Consider the following 21171-nt stretch of genomic DNA (forward strand, 5'->3'; position numbering starts at 1 on the left):
TCTTGCTCTCTGGGAAGACAAAAACCTGTTACGTGGTAACCAATCAGTGTGTCCACTCACTTGAATGTAGGCCTACCACCATGTGGTCTGGTACCATGTGGTCTGGTACCATGTGGTCTGGTACCATGTGGTCTGGTACCACCACTTAGCAATTGTTGAATAATAAACCTTTTTTGAAACGTTGATAAATGCTGTGATCTTGAATGTAACCCTGATCCAATGCCTCATTTAATGTAGCTCTCTAAAATTATGATTTATTTCTTATCTCTGCAGTGTGCCTGGACTCCACACAGTCTCTCCTCCTGTTGCTGCTATTAGCCCGGCTGCTTGTCCTTTCGTGGTCACGCCCCACCCAAAAGTGCCCCCTCTGTGCCCATCTGACAGTGATGGTCCAGCAAATGAGAAGCCTGCAGATGCTGACAAGGAATCTACAGGTGAGTGAGTTGACCATAGTTTGGTAGGCACAGCACAGTCATTGCTAGTCCACATACGCTCGTTCTGTGGCCATCCAATTGAACTCTTATCCATGTCCTCTTAAATTAGAGTGAAAGTGAGTTAGGGGGTATGGAGCTTACGGAGTACAATCTAGACTCTCTTCCCGAGATGGAGCACACGGCCAATCACCTCAGTTCATTAAAGGTATGTATGCGTTTACTCAAGTCCAGTCCTTATTGCATGCTCTCTCTAAATAACTACAGTGTCTTCAGAAAATATTCATATCCCTTGACTTTTTCCACATTTTGTTGTGTTACAAAGTGGGAATTAAATGGATGTAATTGTCATTTCTTGTCTGCAATGTCAAAGTGGAAGAAAAAAAAACATGTTTTTATTTTTATTAATGGAATATAAAACAAATATATTTTGATTAGATAAGTATTCAACCCCATGAGTCCCCCTGTTAGAATCACCTTTGGGAGTGATTAGAGCAAAGTCTTTCTGGGGAAGTCTCTAATAGCTTGGCAAACCTGGATTATACAATATTTGCCCATTATTCTTTAAAAAAATCTTCAAGCTCTGTCAAATTGGTTAATGATCATTGCTAGACAACCATTTTCAAGTCTTGCCATAGATTTTATTTTCAATCCAATTTAAGTCAAAACTGTAACTAGGCCACTCTGTAACATTCAATGTCGTCTTGGGTAGCAACTCCAGTATATATTTTTCCCTGCCTTTTAGGTTATTTTCCTATTGAAAAGTGAATTTGTCACCCAGTCAGTGTCTGTTGGAAAACAGACTGAACCAGGTTTTCTTCTAGGACTTTGCCTGTGCTTAACTATATTCCTTTTCTTTTTATCATAATAAACTCCCTAGTCCTTGCTGATGACAAGCATATCCATAACATGATGCAGCCTCCACCATGCTTGAAAATATGAAGAGTGGTACTCAGTAATATATTGTGTTGGATTTGTCCCAAACAAATGGCTTTTTATTCAGGACCAAAAAAGGTAATTTCTTTGCCACATTTTTTGCAGTATTACTTTAGTGCCTTGTTGCAAACAGGATGCATGTTTTGGAATATTTGTATTCCTTACAGGTTTCCTTGTTTTCACTCTGACATTTAGGTTAGTATTGTGGAGTAACTACAATGTTGTTGATCCATCCTCAGTTTTCTCCTACAACAGCCATTTCACTCTGGAAGTTGTTAAGTATGGGGGGAAAAAAGTAAAATGTTTAAAATGTGAAATCCCTGAGTGGTTTCCTTCCTCTCTGTTAACTGAGTTAGGAAGGATGGCTGTATCTTTGTAGTGACTGGGTGAATTGACCATCGAAAGTGTAATTAATAACTTCACCATGCTCAAAGGGATATTCATTTGCGAGGCATTGGAAAACCTCCCTGGTCTTTGTCGTTGAATCTGTGCTTGAGATTCACTGCTCGACTGAGAGACCTTACAGATAATTGTATGTGTAGGGTACAGAGATGAGGTGGTCATTCAAACATCTTGTTAAACACAATTATTGCACACAGATTAAGTCCATGCAACTTATTATCTGACTTGCTAAGCACATTTTTACTCCTGAAGTTATTTAGGCTAGTCATAACAAAGGGGTTTAATGCTAATGTCTCAAGACATTTCAGCTTTAATTTGGGATTCATTTGTAAAAATTTCCTTTACCACAATTGTAAATGTCCTTCAGTCAAGTATTGAATTTCAAGCACAGATTCAACTATAAACACCAGGGAGCTTTTCGAAAGCCTCATAAAGAAGAGCAGTGATTGGTATATGGGTAACAATAACAAATCAGACATTGAAAATAGATGTATTAGATGTATGGTTTAATATATTAAACCACCCAGACACATTAAACATTTCAGTCGTCCTTCTGAACTGAGCTGCAGGACAGGAAGGAAACTGCTTAGGGATGTCACCATGATGCCATTGATCAACAACATTTTAGGGACTCCACAATAATGACCTAAATGACATAGTGAAATATCACGCCAAAAAAACATGCAAAGACAATGAATCAAGTTGATTCACTCAAACAGTGCAAGATGTATTGGGACTTGTCTGGTTAATGTTTTTCAGATATGTTTGCTTCAGAAAAATGGCAATTAATCCATATATCAGCAATAATGCACAAATCAATACAGATACTCGATCTGAAAGTGATCTGAAAAAACAAGGCACTAAATTATTACTGCAAAAAAACACAGCAAAATAATAAACTTTTTGGCCTAAATTAAAAGCATTATGTTTGGGGCAAATCCAACACAACACATCACTGAGTAACTGCCTCCTTATTTTCAAGTATGGTGGTGGCTGCATCATGGTATGGGTATGCTTGACATCCACAAAGACTTGAGAGTTTTTCAGGATGAAAATAAATGGGAAATTGAAAAGAATAATGGGCAAATATTACACAATACAGGTGTGCAAAGCTCTTATGAGACTTACCCAAGAAGAATCACAGCTGTAATCAATGTCAAAGGTGTTCCTAACATGTTAAATACTTATGCAACGACTTTACAGTGCCTTGCGAAAGTATTCGGCCCCCTTGAACTTTGCGACCTTTTGCCACATTTCAGGCTTCAAACATAAAGATATAAAACTGTATTTTTTTGTGAAGACTCAACAACAAGTGGGACACAATCAGGAAGTGGAACGACATTTATTGGATATTTCAAACTTTTTTAACAAATCAAAAACTGAAAAATTGAGCGTGCAAAATTATTCAGCCCCTTTACTTTCAGTGCAGCAAACTCTCTCCAGAAGTTCAGTGAGGATCTCTGAATGATCCAATGTTGACCTAAATGACTAATGATGACAAATACAATCCACCTGTGTGTAATCAAGTCTCCGTATAAATGCACCTGCACTGTGATAGTCTCAGAGGTCCGTTAAAAGCGCAGAGAGCATCATGAAGAACAAGGAACACACCAGGCAGGTCCGAGATACTGTTGTGAAGAAGTTTAAAGCTGGATTTGGATACAAAAAGATTTCCCAAGCTTTAAATATCCCAAGGAGCACTGTGCAAGCGATAATATTGAAATGGAAGGAGTATCAGACCACTGCAAATCTACCAAGACCTGGCCGTCCCTCTAAACTTTCAGCTCATACAAGGAGAAGACTGATCAGAGATGCAGCCAAGAGGCACATGATCACTCTGGATGAACTGCAGAGATCTACAGCTGAGGTGGGGGACTCTGTCCATAGGACAACAATCAGTCGTATATTGCACAAATCTGGTCTTTATGGAAGAGTGGCAAGAAGAAAGCCATTTCTTAAAGATATCCATAAAAAGTGTCGTTTAAAGTTTGCCACAAGCCACCTGGGAGACACACCAAACATGTGGAAGAAGGTGCTCTGGTCAGATGAAACCAAAATTGAACTTTTTGGCAACAATGCAAAACGTTATGTTTGGCGTAAAAGCAACACAGCTCATCACCCTGAACACACCATCCCCACTGTCAAACATGGTGGTGGCAGCATCAAGGTTTGGGCCTGCTTTTCTTCAGCAGGGACAGGGAAGATGGTTAAAATTGATGGGAAGATGGATGGAGCCAAATACAGGACCATTCTGGAAGAAAACCTGATGGAGTCTGCAAAAGACCTGAGACTGGGATGGAGATTTGTCTTCCAACAAGACAATGATCCAAAACATAAAGCAAAATCTACAATGGAATGGTTCAAAAATAAACATATCCAGGTGTTAGAATGGACAAGTCAAAGTCCAGACCTGAATCCAATCGAGAATCTGTGGACTGCTGTTCACAAATGCTCTCCATCCAACCTCACTGAGCTCAAGCTGTTTTGCAAGGAGCAATGGGAAAAAAATTCTGTCTCTCGATGTGCAAAACTGATAGAGACATACCCCAAGCGACTTACAGCGACTTACAGCTGTAATCGCAGCAAAAGGTGGCGCTACAAAGTATTAACTTAAGGGGGCTGAATCATTTTGCACACCCAATTTTTCAGTTTTTGATTTGTTAAAAAAGTTTGAAATATCCAATAAATGTCGTTCCACTTCATGATTGTGTCCCACTTGTTGTTGATTCTTCACAAAAAATACAGATCTTTATGTTTGAAGCCTGAAATGTGGCAAAAGGTCGCAAAGTTCAAGGGGGCCGAATACTTTCGCAAGGCACTGTATTTTAGTTATTTAATTTGTAGTCATATTTTTTTTGTTGGTATAATTGTTCTTCCATTTTGACATTACATAGTATTTTGTGTAGATTGTTGACAAAAAATAACAATTAAATACATTTTAATCCCACTTTGTAAGACAACAAATTGTGAAGAAATCCAATGGGTCGGAATACTTTTGCAAGGAGCAGTATACAGTGCCAGTTGTCTGAAAGTGACAAGGTTTTATAAATGTAGTGACTTAAAGCAACATAAATGTATTCCATAATTCATCACTGCTCAGTTTATTTAATCTGTTGGGAGGAATTCTTCAGCGATGCTTTATAAATTCACCAGGAACCCTTTTCAAAAACTTTTTTGACGTTGTACTAAACAGGATGTAAGCGTTTAAAACACAGTGTCAAGTCCCCAGTCTTCGGAATTCACACCTTGTCGCCCTCTCTTCCCTCTCCCAGCTAAACGACTCCCTCTCACAACTTTACAAGGATCTCATCTCCTTTAAACTGCATGTTGACTGGATGATTGACGCCCGAGTCAATATGAGCTTGCCAGTCTCTCCCAAGACACTAGAGGTCGCTAAAGGCCTGCATAATCTCTCAAGCTTCTGTTCTACTGCACTACAGCAGGTAGGTAGCGCAATATACTCTGTGTACAGTTCTAGGATTCAGTTACGCGCTCAAATTCCAAACCTTATCCATAAGTGAGGGAATATGTAAATGACCATAGATCAGAGTATAGGCTCAATGTACCCAAGCGTTTTAGCTTAGTCACGGTGTGTAAAGAACATCTATATAATATAACACACATGGAAAAGCTGTTTGGATTTTGATAATTCACTGTGGTATGTCCAGGAGTCATATTTTAGAGTAACCCCTTTTCTTCTCCCATTATAGACTGCATGCCCACTACCCCAGATTTCCATCCCCTCCTTCCCAACACAACTCAAAGCCTGGGATGTGGCCCTCCTCTCCTACGAGATTCCTGAGCGGTTACGATTCTACTGTCAGTGGTCAACCAGAGTGTTGCTCCTCCTTAGGTCAAAGGTTCAGCGCCTTTGACATAAAGTTTCCCGCCATCTAAGTTCCTACTCTGTGCAACAACAAATGCCTTCCTCGAAAGCAGTGTTATCCTATTCAATTTAACTCAAGGTTTTTGCTGCGGCAAGCACGCTTACCTACTGTGACTGCGAATTGTGTTCAACTTGAGTATTTAAGATTCAGCTAACTGTAACGTCATTCTTTCAAACATAATGCCCTCTATACGGTCAATTGCTTTTTACCTCTCCCTTTGGTCTTAGCTCATTTATATGTTGAAAGGAAATTCTTCTTCTTTAATATACAGTCATTTGTAACATCCTTATTACAGTGCTGTTACTGAAGAATGTGATTGAATTAGGGTGAACCCTGACCCTAACCCTGAATCTGACTGAGCCTATGACCCTGTTTTGTATTGTATTTACTGAATGTACAGTTATTTATTAACCAATTGTCTCATATCTGAGACTATTATATTTTCGATGCTGGCATCACATATTTTTTTGTACAAATACATTATCCATGGGATTTACCCATCTAAAATAAAAAAGACAGTGATATATTACCACGTTGTCCTGCATTTCTATACATCATTCTAAATAAAGGGACTTACTGTTTGCGTAACTCACTTGAATTGTATCGACATAATGACTTCATAACACATTTATAAGGCTTTCATAGCAGTACTATCGACCCGTAGCACTCGCTTCCGTCATCATAAAGTGCTTCGAGAGGCTCGTCAAAGACCACATCACCTCATCCCTCCTCGACACACTCCACCCGCTCTAATTCGTCTACCGCCCTGACAGATCCACGGACGACACAATCGCCATTGGCACGGCACACTGCCCTCACCCACCTGGACAAAAGGAATGCATATGTGAGGATGCTGTTCATCGACTACAGCTCGGCCTTCAATACCATAGTGCCCTCTAAGCTCACCGCAAAGCTCACAGCCCTGGGACTGAACTCCACTCGATGCAACAGAGCTGCCGTGGAGACGGTTAAAAACGTCACGTTCCGTGGCGTACACATCTCAGAGGAGCTGAAATGGTCGAATCACGCGGACACTGGGGTGAAGGAGGCACGACAGCGACTCTTTAACCTTAGGAGGCTGAAGAAATTTAGCCTGTCCCCGACGGCCCTCAGTGTTCTACAGGACCACAATCAAGAGCATACTGTCGGGCTGCATCACAGTCTGGTACGGCAAATGACCGCAAGGAGCTACCAGAAGGTGGAAAGCTCAGCCGAACACACAATTGGATGCACACTGCCTGCCCTACAGGACACCTACAAGCCCAGGTGTCGCAGGAAGGCCAAGAAGATCACCTGAGACACCACGGACTGTTCTCCCCGCTTCCATCATTTAGACACGGACAGTATAGGAGCATCATGGTAAAAAAAAAATGAAAGACTGGCCCATAGCTTGTAACCCCAGACCATTAGGCTGCAGTAGGTACCCTTTAAATGAAGTGTCATCCAGAACTTTGCGACACATGAACATGTAACACTGAGGACATATTGCTAACACAGCTAAAGTGACAGTACAGTTGTAAGTTGCGTGGTAATGCGAGGCACAGAGAAATGTATCCGCCCCAAGGGGGGCTGGAAGTGTTAGAAAAGATGTTGGGCAGAATAGCTGGTGGTCGGATGGGTGGTGGTGGGGGAGATAGTTGGATAGTTGGCAAGCTGGAGGAAATAGAGTTGGCAGGCACTCAAGGTTCGAGAGGATCGCACTATAAAGCTGTTTTGGTGTGTGACCCCTGCAGCTGTTCGGTTTGTCAAATGAGGGGAGAGAGGGAGTTGGAGAGGAAGACAGAAAGAAAGACAGAAAGAAAGACAGAAATAATTAATTCAAAAATAAAGAACGAAAGACAGACAGAAAGAAAAACAAAGACAAAAAGACGGAAAGAAAGACAAAAAGTCAGAAAGACAGAAAGACAGACAGAAAGACAGACAGACAGACAGAAAGAAAGACAGACAGAAAGAAAAACAAAGACAAAAAGATGGAAAGAAAGACAAAAAGTCAGACAGAAAGACAGACAGAAAGACAGAAAGGAATGCAGAAAGACAGAAAGGAATGCAGAAAGACAGACAGAAAGAAAAACTAAGACAAAAAGATGGAAAGAAAGACAAAAAGTCAGACTGAAAGTCAGACTGAAAGACAGAAAGACAGACAGAAAGACATACAGAAAGAAATAGAGAAAGACAGACAGAAAGAAAGACAGACAGACAGAAAGACAGACAGAAAGACAGAAAAACAGAAAGACAGAAAGACAGACAGAAAGAAAGAAAGAAAGAAAGACAGAAAGAAAGACAGACAGAAAGACAGACAGAAAGAAAAACAAAGACAAAAAGACGGAAAGAAAGACAAAAAGTCAGACTGAAAGACAGAAAGAAAGACAGAAAGACAGACAGAAAGAAAAACAAAGACAAAAAGATGGAAAGAAAGACAAAAAGTCAGACTGAAAGACAGAAAGACAGACAGACAGACAGACAGACAGACAGACAGACAGACAGACAGAAAGACAGACAGAAAGACAGACAGAAAGACAGAAAAACTGAAGGACAGAAAGAAAGACAGAAGGAATGAAAGAGGCACAAAACAGGTGGACAAGTTGAGGAAAAGAGGCAGTCATTTGAAAGCCTGTGATGGAGTGTGTGCCGCTTGTTAAGCACAGGTCACACACAGATAGTTATCCAAGCCCAGGTTTGTCAGAGTGGCATGCCCTCTCTTGCTCCTCTTCAAAGGTGAAATGCAGCAAGAGTGGAGGGAGAGAGAGAGAGTGGAAAATGAGAGAGTGTCTAGATAAGTGTTTGGATAGACACAGGATAGACACAGGAGTTAATTTGTTGACTGACAGATCAAACTCAAAACATTGACTGGCCTTGGGCTCCACACCAGGGAGGGAAGGCACCAGTGGGAGTGGCTGGCTTTCGACTGATGGGACAGACAGCTCACCAGAGAATCCGGAAGGAGGGAGAGAATGAGGGAGGAGTGCGGAGGTGAGGAACAGGGGAGGGAGCAAGATAATGTAAGGATTAAAGTAGGGGAGGAGATATCAAAACGCACAAACAGCAGAGATAGAGGAGCCTTTGCCGAGAAAGACAGACAAGGACAACTATTCGACAAGATCTCTAGAGCAAGAACTCTTTTACCTTGTGATTGGAAGCGCTACAGTGCAGCTTATGTTTTGTGGAAGCATTTCTGAAAGGTGCACTACTTGGTAGATGTGGGCAGGGATACAGATTCACTGCAACCTGTCTGTGAGGAACATCACAATATCAGTGTGAAGTCAACCACAGAGCCAAAATGACAGTAAGTAAGCCATCCTCTCAACCCCATTTTCCTCTGCAACCAAAGAAAGAATTAGGAGCAATGTGTTTCATTCAGCCAATAATCATCAAGGTTTAGGGAGACATTTGTAGAAGTTTTCTAAGATGTTGACTTCTTCTGGAATTGAGTTAATCCAGTTTAACTTCATACATTTTTTCCCCGAAATGTATTAATAGCACTATTAATTGCACTGTTATATAAACAAGGGGGGGTTCCAGTCTTTAATGCATGTATTGCCTCCGTTACAATAGTGTATTTTCCTTGATGACTACGCCAATTTAGAATTGACATCATGCATAAATGCACCCCCCCCCCCCCCCAAATGTGCTCATAAAGCTTTGAGTATTTATATTTCATTGAATTTTCATTTAGGATTAAAAAAAATGAAAATGTAAATAGCCGGTTAATTTTGAGCTGTACAAATGCAAGCAACATTTTTGCATGTTATTGTGACAAAATGCTATCACACGTGTCACTGATACTAGACAACAGGTTATTAGATACAACCAATTGAATATGTTGTATACGCTATTTGGTAACACTTTATAATACATTGTAAATGATTATACATGTTTATAAATGCTTTATAAATGATTATAAATGCTATGAAAGCTTATGAATTGGAATCCTCGTAATGCTTGTAAATAATGAAATACCTATTTATTAACAGTTTACTAATGCGTGTTCATGATAGGTTTTGTAGTATTAACCCATTATATTGATTCATATTCATATCAATCCATACGGTTTCTGCTTACACTATTGGTACGGAACGTTCCACTGTTGTAATCCATATCGAGTAGTAGATAGAAGTGGGATAGAGGACAAGACAAGCTGAATCCACGAACCACGCAACTCTCTTTCCCCCAACACAAAGTTACATAATCAAGGTGTTAAATCCATGTCCCTACAGGCTATTCAGGTAATGCGGTGCTGGTAGGGGTCTGGGCTGGGGTTAACCCTGTGGAGCTTGCTATGCCACAGAGATGTACTAATGGAGTGTCTTGGGGTCAAATCCGTTCGGCTAATACAGAAAAATCACACAATAGCTCCCCTGGTCCCAATCAATGGAAAAGACAACAACCAATCAGAATAAACCGAAGGCTTTTGTTGAAATAGGAGGTGTCCAAAAACTGTCCATCAAGCCGTTCATAGGGCTATAAAGGGAAGTCTTTACATCTGGTTTAGTGATAAGCATCATGACAGATATCTGTTATGCTCCCATCTCCGCAGGCTGCCACGATACTATTGGACGAGATGTGCCATCTCACGGCCCAGTCGCTGACATCACTGGAGACCTCGGACCACTTCCAGGTGGTCAAGATGTTAGGGGAGGGGTCGTACGGGAAGGTCATGTTGGCTGTACATCGGGAAAGAGGTCAACTATGGATCTGTTTTAATCCTAACCCCAGTTTGCCTGGCCTCATATCTCCAGAATGTCTTTCTTTCTTTTGTTCTGATCACTTTTCTCTCTTTTCCTTCCCCCAAGGCACTCCAATGGCCCTGAAGTTCTTTCCTCGTGATTCCACAAATCTCTTCTCCTTTTTGCGAGAGTATAACCTCTCCCTCTCCTTCTGCACCCACCCGTCCCTGACCAAGGCCCTGGGCATTGCCTTCTCCACCCCCTCACATTACGTTTTCGCCCAGCAAGCCAGCCTCTTCGGTGATCTATACGACGTCATTGTCCCTGAGGTATAATATACAGTATGTGTTTTTTTTTTAAATGTCCACGCCCATGAGACATTTGTCAGTGTTCTCTTATGAATCTTTGGTAACTAACAGAATGGGAAATGTAGTTCTACTGTGCCTATGTCTATGTCTCAGGTGGGTGTGGAGGAGGACTGTGTCCAGAGGGTGGTTTCCCAGCTGTGCGGTGCCCTAACCCACCTCCACTCCCTGGGCTTCGTCCACCGTGACGTCAAGCCCGAGAACATCTTCCTGGTCGACGCTGCCTGCCACTGGGTCAAACTGGGCGACTTTGGCATGGCCAAGGCCACGGGAACCAAGGTACCTGGTGTGTGGTACAGTTCTGCTTACTGTACGCCCGAGGCAGAGATATCAAAGGAGTCAGAGGATAGTAGACATAATACTGCTTCAAAACCAGATGGAGGAAATGGGTTGGACAGCAAGATCAAGCGGGTGTGGGTGTCGGTGGAGGCCAGTACAGACTGCTGGGCCTTGGGGATCCTCACCTACGCCATGCTGACTGGCAGTCTACCCTGGACGCAGACAGCGTCCGACGACCGCTCTTACATCAAGTACAAAGAGTGGTTTGACCAGCAGAAAGATCAAGAAGGTCAGGACGATGAACTAGACCTATGGGGGGAAGGAAAAGACGAGGCCATCATGATGAGTTTGGATGAAGACAAGCAGAATCGGAGCAAGAGAAAATCCCATCCGGTCGCCCCCCAGTTTGCCTGTTTCACCCCACTGGCCAGTTCCCTTTTCCTGTCACTACTTCACCCGCAGCCTAGGCTTCGCGGTAGGCCCGACGATGTGCTGGGCTACCTGGGAGGAGACTGGTTGCAGGTGAAGGAGAAGATACAGCTGGAGGAGGAGGAGGAGAAGAAGAAAATGAGAGGGCGAGAGGTCATCAGCAACGAGAAAGAGAGGGAGGGAAGGGGAGAGGGATAAAGGAGTGGCGACACACGATCATGAACTCAGAAACTCAGAGGTGAAAGAGACAATATTTGTTGCCCTCCCAGAAGACAATACATATCCTCTGATGTGTCACATTGTTGCTTAAAAAGACATTGTACCGTATATAATACCACTACACTTGCACTTACTATAAGATAAATAGCCATCAAGTCATTGTTGATACTGGATAGCATTTGGGGATAGACACAGCTGCAATTGGCTACTTTAGGGACTTGTAAGCACTTTAAAAGTATCATTTCGATGTGTTCAATCTAGTAAATTCTAAGTGTGACTTGATGATGGTGTTTCTGTATTCTAATGTTTTTTTAAATAATATGTAAATGTCATCTGTATGTCATATAATTTCTTGTGGTTGGAATTGAGTCTAATAAACATTGTATTATGAATTATCATTTGGATTAAACTCATAACTTCAACGTTTTCCTGGGCCTGCCTCTCGCCTAGACTACTATGATACTTACAAATGTTAAAGTCTTCTGCATTTTGTGTTGATTCTACAGTAAGTTATCTGGTTACTCTACTGTATTAAGTTAAGCAAGAAAATTGACCAGATTTCAGATTTGTTTATTGTATTATTGGACTTGGAAAGTAGAATAACAACTGCGACTGCAAGCACCGCACTAGGCAGAAACTGGTTGAATCATCGATGTTTCCATGTCATTTCAACAACAAAAATGCAATGTGATGACATTGAATTAACGTGGAAAACTGATTGGATTAGCAAAAAGTCATCAACATAAAGGGAATTCAGTCTTTTTCACCCAACTTTGAACCTAAATCCAATGACATGGTGACATGTTTTGTTGATTTCACGTTGAATTCAGGTTAACTCAACCAAACGTAAATCAAAACTAGACGTTGAACTGACGTCTGTGCCTAGTGGGACATGACTATCACTCCATAATGTGAACTCCATGCAGTAGGCAGTTGGCCTTCAACAAGTAGCCATACCCCTTGCCATAGAAGGAACTGGTATTATGATACAACATAAATCTGCTCGTCTGCACAGCAGGGTGCTCCAAAATCCCATAATAATGCACAATGTCAGCAGAACGTCATCGTCCCCATTGCAAATGGACGGAAATATGGAGGCCATCTTATGTGTTTGGGACCATCTCACCCCACAAGACGACACAGTGACTGTCATTCACTTATCATGACAAACAAGATCCAGAGAAGATTGGAACAAAATGGCTGCTTGTTATGACACATTTGCATTGTGGTGTGCGAGTAACTGAACACTATTTAATAACCATAATATGACACCCCGGCATGCATAGGCCTGCATACAAACACACACCCTCACATACAGACACTAACACACAGAGTACCAAACACACACAGAGAGATCTTCCCAGGGAGCCACCACAAACATATTTAAAAATAGACCGGACGCAGTTTCTTAACCACGACGAACCATCATCATCCCCAACCCCCTGCTCGGCACCTTTCTCACTTGTGGGCCTACAAAGTTCTCAAACAGTTCACACACAGCATTCGCTTAACCCACTCACACACACTTTCAGTCAACATTATCACAAGCAATGGGTGAATTCCTTGAACAAACCACACATGAACACGTAGTCCTGTCAGCTCTCTTTCTCATACCATCAATGCACATACACTACCGGTCAAAATGAATCAATGCACATACACTACCGGTCAAAATGATTCAATGCACATACACTACCGGTCAAAATGAATCAATGCACATACACTACCAGTCAAAATGATTCAATGCACATACACTACCGGTCAAAATGAATCAATGCACATACACTACCGGTCAAAATGAATCAATGCACATACACTACCGGTCGAAATGAATCAATGCACATACACTACCGGTCAAAATGAATCAATGCACATACACTACCGGTCACCTACCGAAAACTATTTTCTACATTGTATAATATTAGCGAATACAGTGCCTGCGAAAGTATTCGGCCCCCTTGAACTTTGCGACCTTTTGCCACATTTCAGGCTTCAAACATAAAGATATAAAACTGTATTTTTTTGTGAAGAATCAACAACAAGTGGGACACAATCATGAAGTGGAACGACATTTATTGGATATTTCAAACTTTTTTAACAAATCAAAAACTGAAAAATTGGGCGTGCAAAATTATTCAGCCCCTTTACTTTCAGTGCAGCAAACTCTCTCCAGAAGTTCAGTGAGGATCTCTGAATGATCCAATGTTGACCTAAATGACTAATGATGATAAATACAATCCACCTGTGTGTAATCAAGTCTCCGTATAAATGCACCTGCACTGTGATAGTCTCAGAGGTCCGTTAAAAGCGCAGAGAGCATCATGAAGAACAAGGAACACACCAGGCAGGTCCGAGATACTGTTGTGAAGAAGTTTAAAGCCGGATTTGGATACAAAAAAAATTCCCAAGCTTTAAACATCCCAAGGAGCACTGTGCAAGCGATAATATTGAAATGGAAGGAGTATCAGACCACTGCAAATCTACCAAGACCTGGCCGTCCCTCTAAACTTTCAGCTCATACAAGGAGAAGACTGATCAGAGATGCAGCCAAGAGGCCCATGATCACTCTGGATGAACTGCAGAGATCTACAGCTGAGGTGGGAGACTCTGTCCATAGGACAACAATCAGTCGTATATTGCACAAATCTGGCCTTTATGGAAGAGTGGCAAGAAGAAAGCCATTTCTTAAAGATATCCATAAAAAGTGTTGTTTAAAGTTTGCCACAAGCCACCTGGGAGACACACCAAACATGTGGAAGAAGGTGCTCTGGTCAGATGAAACCAAAATTGAACTTTTTGGCAACAATGCAAAACGTTATGTTTGGCGTAAAAGCAACACAGCTCATCACCCTGAACACACCATCCCCACTGTCAAACATGGTGGTGGCAGCATCATGGTTTGGGCCTGCTTTTCTTCAGCAGGGACAGGGGAGATGGTTAAAATTGATGGGAAGATGGATGGAGCCAGATACAGGACCATTCTGGAAGAAAACCTGATGGAGTCTGCAAAAGACCTGAGACTGGGACGGAGATTTGTCTTCCAACAAGACAATGATCCAAAACATAAAGCAAAATCTACAATGGAATGGTTCAAAAATAAACATATCCAGGTGTTAGAATGGCCAAGTCAAAGTCCAGACCTGAATCCAATCGAGAATCTGTGGAAAGAACTGAAAACTGCTGTTCACAAATGCTCTCCATCCAACCTCACTGAGCTCGAGCTGTTTTGCAAGGAGGAATGGGAAAAAATTTCAGTCTCTCGATGTGCAAAACTGATAGAGACATACCCCAAGCGACTTACAGCTGTAATCGCAGCAAAAGGTGGCGCTACAAAGTATTAACTTAAGGGGGCTGAATAATTTTGCACGCCCAATTTTTCAGTTTTTGATTTGTTAAATTTATTTGAAATATCCAATAAATGTCGTTCCACTTCATGATGGTGTCCCACTTGTTGTTGATTCTTCACAAAAAAATACAGTTTTATATCTTTATGTTTGAAGCCTGAAATGTGGCAAAAGGTCGCAAAGTTCAAGGGGGCCGAATACTTTCGCAAGGCACTGTATATCACAATAACTCCATATACAATAAGTCTGTCAATAAAATAGTTATTCTTTAGGACTATTGTAATAAGTCTTCGTGTACAACCCTACATGGGTCAATTCTGCCTGACTGTGTTCGGCTAGTCAATTTATTAGCTTGAATACATTTTCTCTCTTGACACCCGCAACTTCTTGGAAACGACAGCGAGGTCAGTGGCAAGATATCTACGTGTACAGTATGTTGAACCATTACCCAGTCAAATCAAAACATCATAGAACAGTAACTCAACCAACACAAGGCAACTGGAAAACATGTGGTTGTATCATTCTTACTTAACACTTTACATACAACCTGGTCTCAAATATGTAAATCCAGGACACTCAAATGAGTCTGATATGTTACACTTGGTATGGTTACCTAAGACAATATTTACCACTTTCTCCAATTAGAAAAAAACAGTACAAGAATTCAACATCTATTGGGTTTGAGTAATCTTGACCCATAGACTACATTAGATCCCAAAGACCAACAGCCGGTCCTTACAAACAACTGATTCCATGTTGGGTCCTGGGTGATACAACTCTTGTAAAACACTGAGGTTGAAGCACCCAATGCAAGATAGGTCACACTACAATGGGTTGTCCTTTGCGTAAATCAAAGCGTAAAAACTCTGGTTTTAAGAGCAAAACCGAGGGCCGAAAATGGCGTCAGAAAAGGGGCACTAGCCAGTAGTAAATGTATATGGATGGATAAAATACAGTTGTCATCTGCCAGGCTAACAACATCAGGTTACAACTCACTCGGCCAAAACTCGTTAATTACGTCTCGTTAACGGCTGGACAGTTTCATTAGGCTATTGCACATGAGAAGGAGAGGGGGCTGGGTTGGAGGGGGCTGAGAAGGATCGCTGCACAGCTCCAATACATTATTACAACCGCGGCGCACTCCTGACATTTCACCTGATATGAGTCACTAATGGTGTGTGCTTGTAAAAGTACGTCAAAGTTTGTGTGTGTGAGAGTGAGAGTGAGTGAGAGTGTGTGTGTGTGTGTGTGTGTGGGGGGGGGGGGGGGGGGGGGGGGGGGTCGGTCAAGATCGAGAGAGATGCAAGAAAGTGCATTTTAGGTATGTTTAAAATGCATTTTCTCGTGGCCACAACATCAGAACATCACATACCAACTAAATTCAAACCCATCTGTCTCGTGTTTTGGCTTAGAGTTTAATAGATATGCATTAAATGTTGATACATACAGTTTTACATAAGGTGCCAGTCTCTGATGGGTAAGTTAATATTAGCATCCAGTAGCTACAAGTCTGTTAATGGGCCTAGCACACGACTAGCGCAGTCAGGCACTCTGCGGTCTGACACCTGAACCCCTGCACTGCCTTCGACCAGACCTGTGTTTGTGAGGCAACTTAAAAAAAATATATGGATGTAGGACATGAGAGCATTGGAATCAGAACTAGAATCTCATGTGCTTGTATACAAATGTCATAACTCTCAAATATAATTTGAAATAGATAATAAAGTGACATTTCAAAGATGCTATTCAGTCACGTCCTCCTGAAAAGGATACTTTTGTAATATGAGTTGGATTGAAGTGTTTGAAAGATGTATATATTTTCAGAATTAATGAAGCTCTATGGTAACACTGAAAACACCGAAATCAAATACCTAAAGCGAAATACAGCACATTTATCCAAAAATTGTTTACAAGCCTCTCTCATCTTTTTAAGTGGGAGAACTTGCACAATTGGTGGCTGACTAAATACTTTTTTTGCCCCACTGTATATGGGTTTTGGTTAGAAAATGCTAATATTAACAGCTGGTGGCAGTGGCTAGTTGAACATAACCAACGTGTGGATTGCAGTCTTTTCTTGTACATACAGCCAGTAGACTAAGGAAACAAATATGCTAATTTCCAATTTGGCTAAGTTATCCCTTGAATGTGAAAAATGTAAGGATATGTGACACTGAGCTTGGTCCAGATCCTCTTGGTATTTTCACAGTACGTCATCTTCAAAGCATTGACAGACTAATAGCATTGCAAGTCCCGTTCCTCAGAACTATGAGTGTATGTGTATGAGCCAAGTGTTGCCAATTGATCAGTTGAACGATATCCTGGGACGGATGGGGACAGATGGGGGAATAGAGCGAGATAGATGAGGCTCAGTGGAAGTCATTGAGACTGTACCTCCTCTCCTTTTTCCATCTCTCTCATTACTCTCACTATCCATCCATCTCCTTCCTTCGTTTTCTCTGTCAGCAATGCTAAAAGCGACCAGCCACGGAGAGATCATGCACTGACCCCCTGTTCCTCACCTCTCCCTCACTCTTCCTTCTCGTCTGTCTCGGTCATGTCACCAGCAACCAGTCATGGAGTCACGCTAACCCCCTCTCACCCCCACCTCTTTCTCTCTCCCCCTCTCTCTCCCCCACTCCTTCTCTTCATTGACTTCCAGCCTCTGCCTGGCTTGTCACAGTCTTATCAATCTGTCTGTCCACTGTGTTCTTCACATGATGTTCCCTGTGCCCATGTCCCCCTGACCCTGTTGTGCCAACTTGGTATTTGTGGCGAATGTGTCAGGTCTATTAAAAGGTCCAATGCAGCTATTTTATTTTAATATCAAATAATTATTGGGTTAATAAAATAAATATTTTCTTCTATTTATTCAGGGCAACCCAACTGAGACCAGTGTCTCATTTACAATGGTGCCTGACAAAATGACATCAACAAAATGATTAAGAAACTATCAGACAGCTATAAATACATCAGGTTATTACAACAAGTTATAATAATACATTGAAACAATTGCACGCTTCAGTAAACTCATTTAACAAGAGTTTTAAACTGCTCTATCGGCAGCAGGGAATCCATTTTGCGTAATGAAAGTTCCGGAGGGATCCGTGACAGCTTCCTGCTGTTCGTAGAGAGGTAAGATCTAAAATATCTTAAAAAATAAGCCCATCTTAAATCTTAGCTCATCTGTATACATTATTTTTTTTTTTAGATCTTATCAATCCAAACCCCCAGATATTTATAGGCGGGACCCCGCTCGATAAGAGAACCAAGCATCCAATGAGTGAATCCCATGTGAGATATTTCCCTGTGAATTAGGGAACAACATATATTTAGTTTTGCCTGCATTAAGTAAAAGTTTTAAATCAACAAGTTTTAAATCACCATCCGAAAGCACACATTGTGTCCTGTCTGTCAAATAGTTCTTAAACCATTTGCAAGACTCCTTATCTAGGCCCATTTCAGACGGTTTTTGAATGAGTAGGGAATGGTCAACTGTGTCGAAGGCCTTGGAACGGCCTCTAAATAAGGCAGCACAACGATTTTTATGATCTAGGCAATTTAACCCATCAGCTAAAACAAGCATAGTGGCAGAAACAGTGCTATGTCCAGGTCTTAAACCAGACTAGTGGAAATGTAGAATAGATTGAGAAGTTGAAAAAGTTCTTAGCTGGGAGTTGATCCAAATCTTTCCAAATCTTAGGGATATCACCAGTAGCAATTTGTCAAGTTAAAAACACAGGTCAGAGGTTCAACGACGAGCGGGGCAGAGAGCTGTAGTAAGAAGAGGTCAAGTGAATCATCTCCTGCATAAACATTACATCATAGAAATCAAATGGTTGAAATGAAAATAAAGTATGTGGGGGCGGCAGGTAGCCTAGTGGTTAAGAGTTTTGGGCCAGTGACCGAAAGGTTGCTAGGTTGAATCTCCGAGCTGACGAGGTACACATCTGTTGTTCTGCCCCTGAACAAGGTAGTTAACCCACTGTTCCAAGGCTGTCATTGTAAATAAGAATTTGTTCTTAACTGACTTGCCTAGTTAAGTAAAATAAAAATAAATGTGTGTCTGCCTCATTCTCTACAATCTGATGTGACTAAAGGACTCCCTCTAGTGGAATGAGATACATTGGCATAGATTATCCTTTCAAACAGATGGCTAGCTGACACAAAATGGTTATTAAAAGCACTACAAATTTCCATTTTGTCTAGTATGGGACCAGAGGCTTTCAAATCCTGCTGGGCATTATGACGGGTGGAGTTTTGTTTGAAGGATTTGACCACTTTTCAGAAGTTGGCTTAATTACCACCACTCTTCGACACACAATTCAAGAAATATGTTGATTTTGCTTTTCTTTGAGATAGATGTCCATTTCTTAAATGTCTGAAGGACAAAAACATGTTCTTAGCAAAGAGCAATTTCTCAAGCATTTTGCTAGGACTGTCTAGGGGTGGTTTGAGTGGGGAACTGAAAATGAGCTGTTTTTGGCTTTGAGGTTTGGAACTCTGTTTCTTATTGGCCTAGTAACAAAATGTACCGCATGGTGATGTCACCTTAGAAGGCCAAAAACTCCCTCCTATTAAAACAGTGTGGAAATATATGTACATAAAACCCCAAAAACTCCCGTTGACTGCACTGGGCCTTTAACTTCTCAACCTTTCGTGCTTTAGATAATGTGAGGTAGTTCAATGTGGGAATCGGCGTGGGCCTGTGTTAACCTTCAGTTCCCGTGTACAGTATATAGGTGTGAGTAGATATATTGAGGCTGGGGTGGCAGGTTAAAAGCACAGTGGTGTAAGTACTTAACTAAAAATACTTTAGAGTACTACATATGGAGTTTTTTTTGTATTTGTACTTTACTATTTTACTTTTACTTTTACTTTACTACATTCCTAAAGAAAATAATGTACTTCTTACTCCATACATTTTCCCTGACACCCAAAAATACTTGTTACATTTTGAATGATTAGCAGGACAGGAAAATGGTCCAATTCACACACTTATCAAGAGAACGTCCCAGGCCATCCCTACTACATGATCTGGCGGACTGCCTAAACACCAATGCTTCGTTTGTAAATGACGTCTGAGTGTTGGAGTGTGCCCCTGGCTATCCGTAAATAAATAAAACCCAAGAAAATCGTTATATTTGCTTAATATAAGGAATTTGAAAGGATTTATACTTTTACTTATGATAGTTAAGTACATTTGATCAATTACATTTACTTTTGTTACTTGAGTATATTTAAAATCAGATACTTCTACTCAAGTAGTATTTTACTGGGTGACTTTCACTTTTACTTGAGTCATTTTCTATTAAACGTATCTTTACTTTTACTCAAGTATGACAATTGGGCACTTTTTCCACCACTGTAAAAAGCAGAGCATGTACAAAGCAATTCAAAGTGGCTCTGTAGTGATCAGCGTTGGGCTGTCCCCCTAGTGGTAAAGGTTGACAGCCACAACAACTATTTGACATACTTTTTCCCCTGTCAGGGGATATAGGGATGTAAATGTAAAACTTGAAAAATTTATATCTGCATTTTTGGAATGTATTTTGGGAAGCCATGTTATCTAACACCTTTGACAGACAGTAGCAGTCAAAAGCTTGGACACACCTAATCGTTCAAGGGTTTTTATTTATTTGCACTATTTTCTACATTGTAGAACAATAGTGAAGAACTCAAAACTATGAAATAACACATAAGGAATCATGTAGTAACCAAAAAAGTGTTAAACAAATCAAAATATATTTTTTATTTTAGATTCTTCAAAGTTGCAATTGATAGTCCCACTAAGTGCAAATCAGATGGGATGGCATGTCGCTGCAGAATGCTGTGTTAGCCATGCTGGTTCAGTGTGCCTTGAATTCTAAATAAATCACTGAGTGTCACCAGCAAAGCACCCCCACTCCTCCTCCTCCATACTTCATGGTGGGAACCACACATACGGAGATCATCCGTTCACCTACTCTGCGTCTCACAAAGACTCCGAGGTTGGAACCAAAAATCTCAAATTTGGACTCATCAGACCAAAGGACAGATATCCACCAGTATAGTGTCCATTGCTCGTGTTTCTTGGCCCACGCAAGTCTGTTCTTATTGGTGTCCTTTAGTAGGGGTTTCTTTGCAGCAATTTGACAATGAAGGCCTGATTCACAGTCTCCTCTCAACAGTTGAGGTTGAGATGTGTCTGTTACTTGAACTCTGTAAAGCATTTATTT

The 21171-nt window shown here is 41.2% G+C and overlaps 1 protein-coding gene across 5 annotated transcripts; it reads left to right on the forward strand.

Moving 5' to 3' along the window:
- Positions 1-8142: 8142 nt before the first annotated feature.
- LOC109903660 (serine/threonine-protein kinase SBK1-like) lies at positions 8143-12010 on the forward strand. Of its 5 annotated transcripts, none has more exons than XM_031789376.1 (4): positions 8143-8626; positions 10191-10271; positions 10447-10649; positions 10782-12010. In XM_031789376.1, the coding sequence occupies exons 1-4, from the start codon at positions 8608-8610 to the stop codon at positions 11589-11591; spliced, it is 1113 nt and encodes a 370-aa protein (XP_031645236.1). In that variant the 5' UTR covers positions 8143-8607; the 3' UTR covers positions 11592-12010. The 5 variants fall into 5 exon arrangements, with proteins under 5 accessions (XP_031645236.1, XP_031645235.1, XP_031645234.1 ...); XM_031789375.1 differs by having other exon boundaries at positions 8145-8626; positions 10191-10335; XM_020500515.2 differs by lacking the exon at positions 8143-8626 and adding an exon at positions 8641-8939 and having other exon boundaries at positions 10191-10335.
- Positions 12011-21171: the final 9161 nt, after the last annotated feature.

Source organism: Oncorhynchus kisutch, linkage group LG14, assembly GCF_002021735.2.
Source record: "Oncorhynchus kisutch isolate 150728-3 linkage group LG14, Okis_V2, whole genome shotgun sequence".
Classification (NCBI taxonomy): Eukaryota; Metazoa; Chordata; class Actinopteri; order Salmoniformes; family Salmonidae; genus Oncorhynchus; species Oncorhynchus kisutch.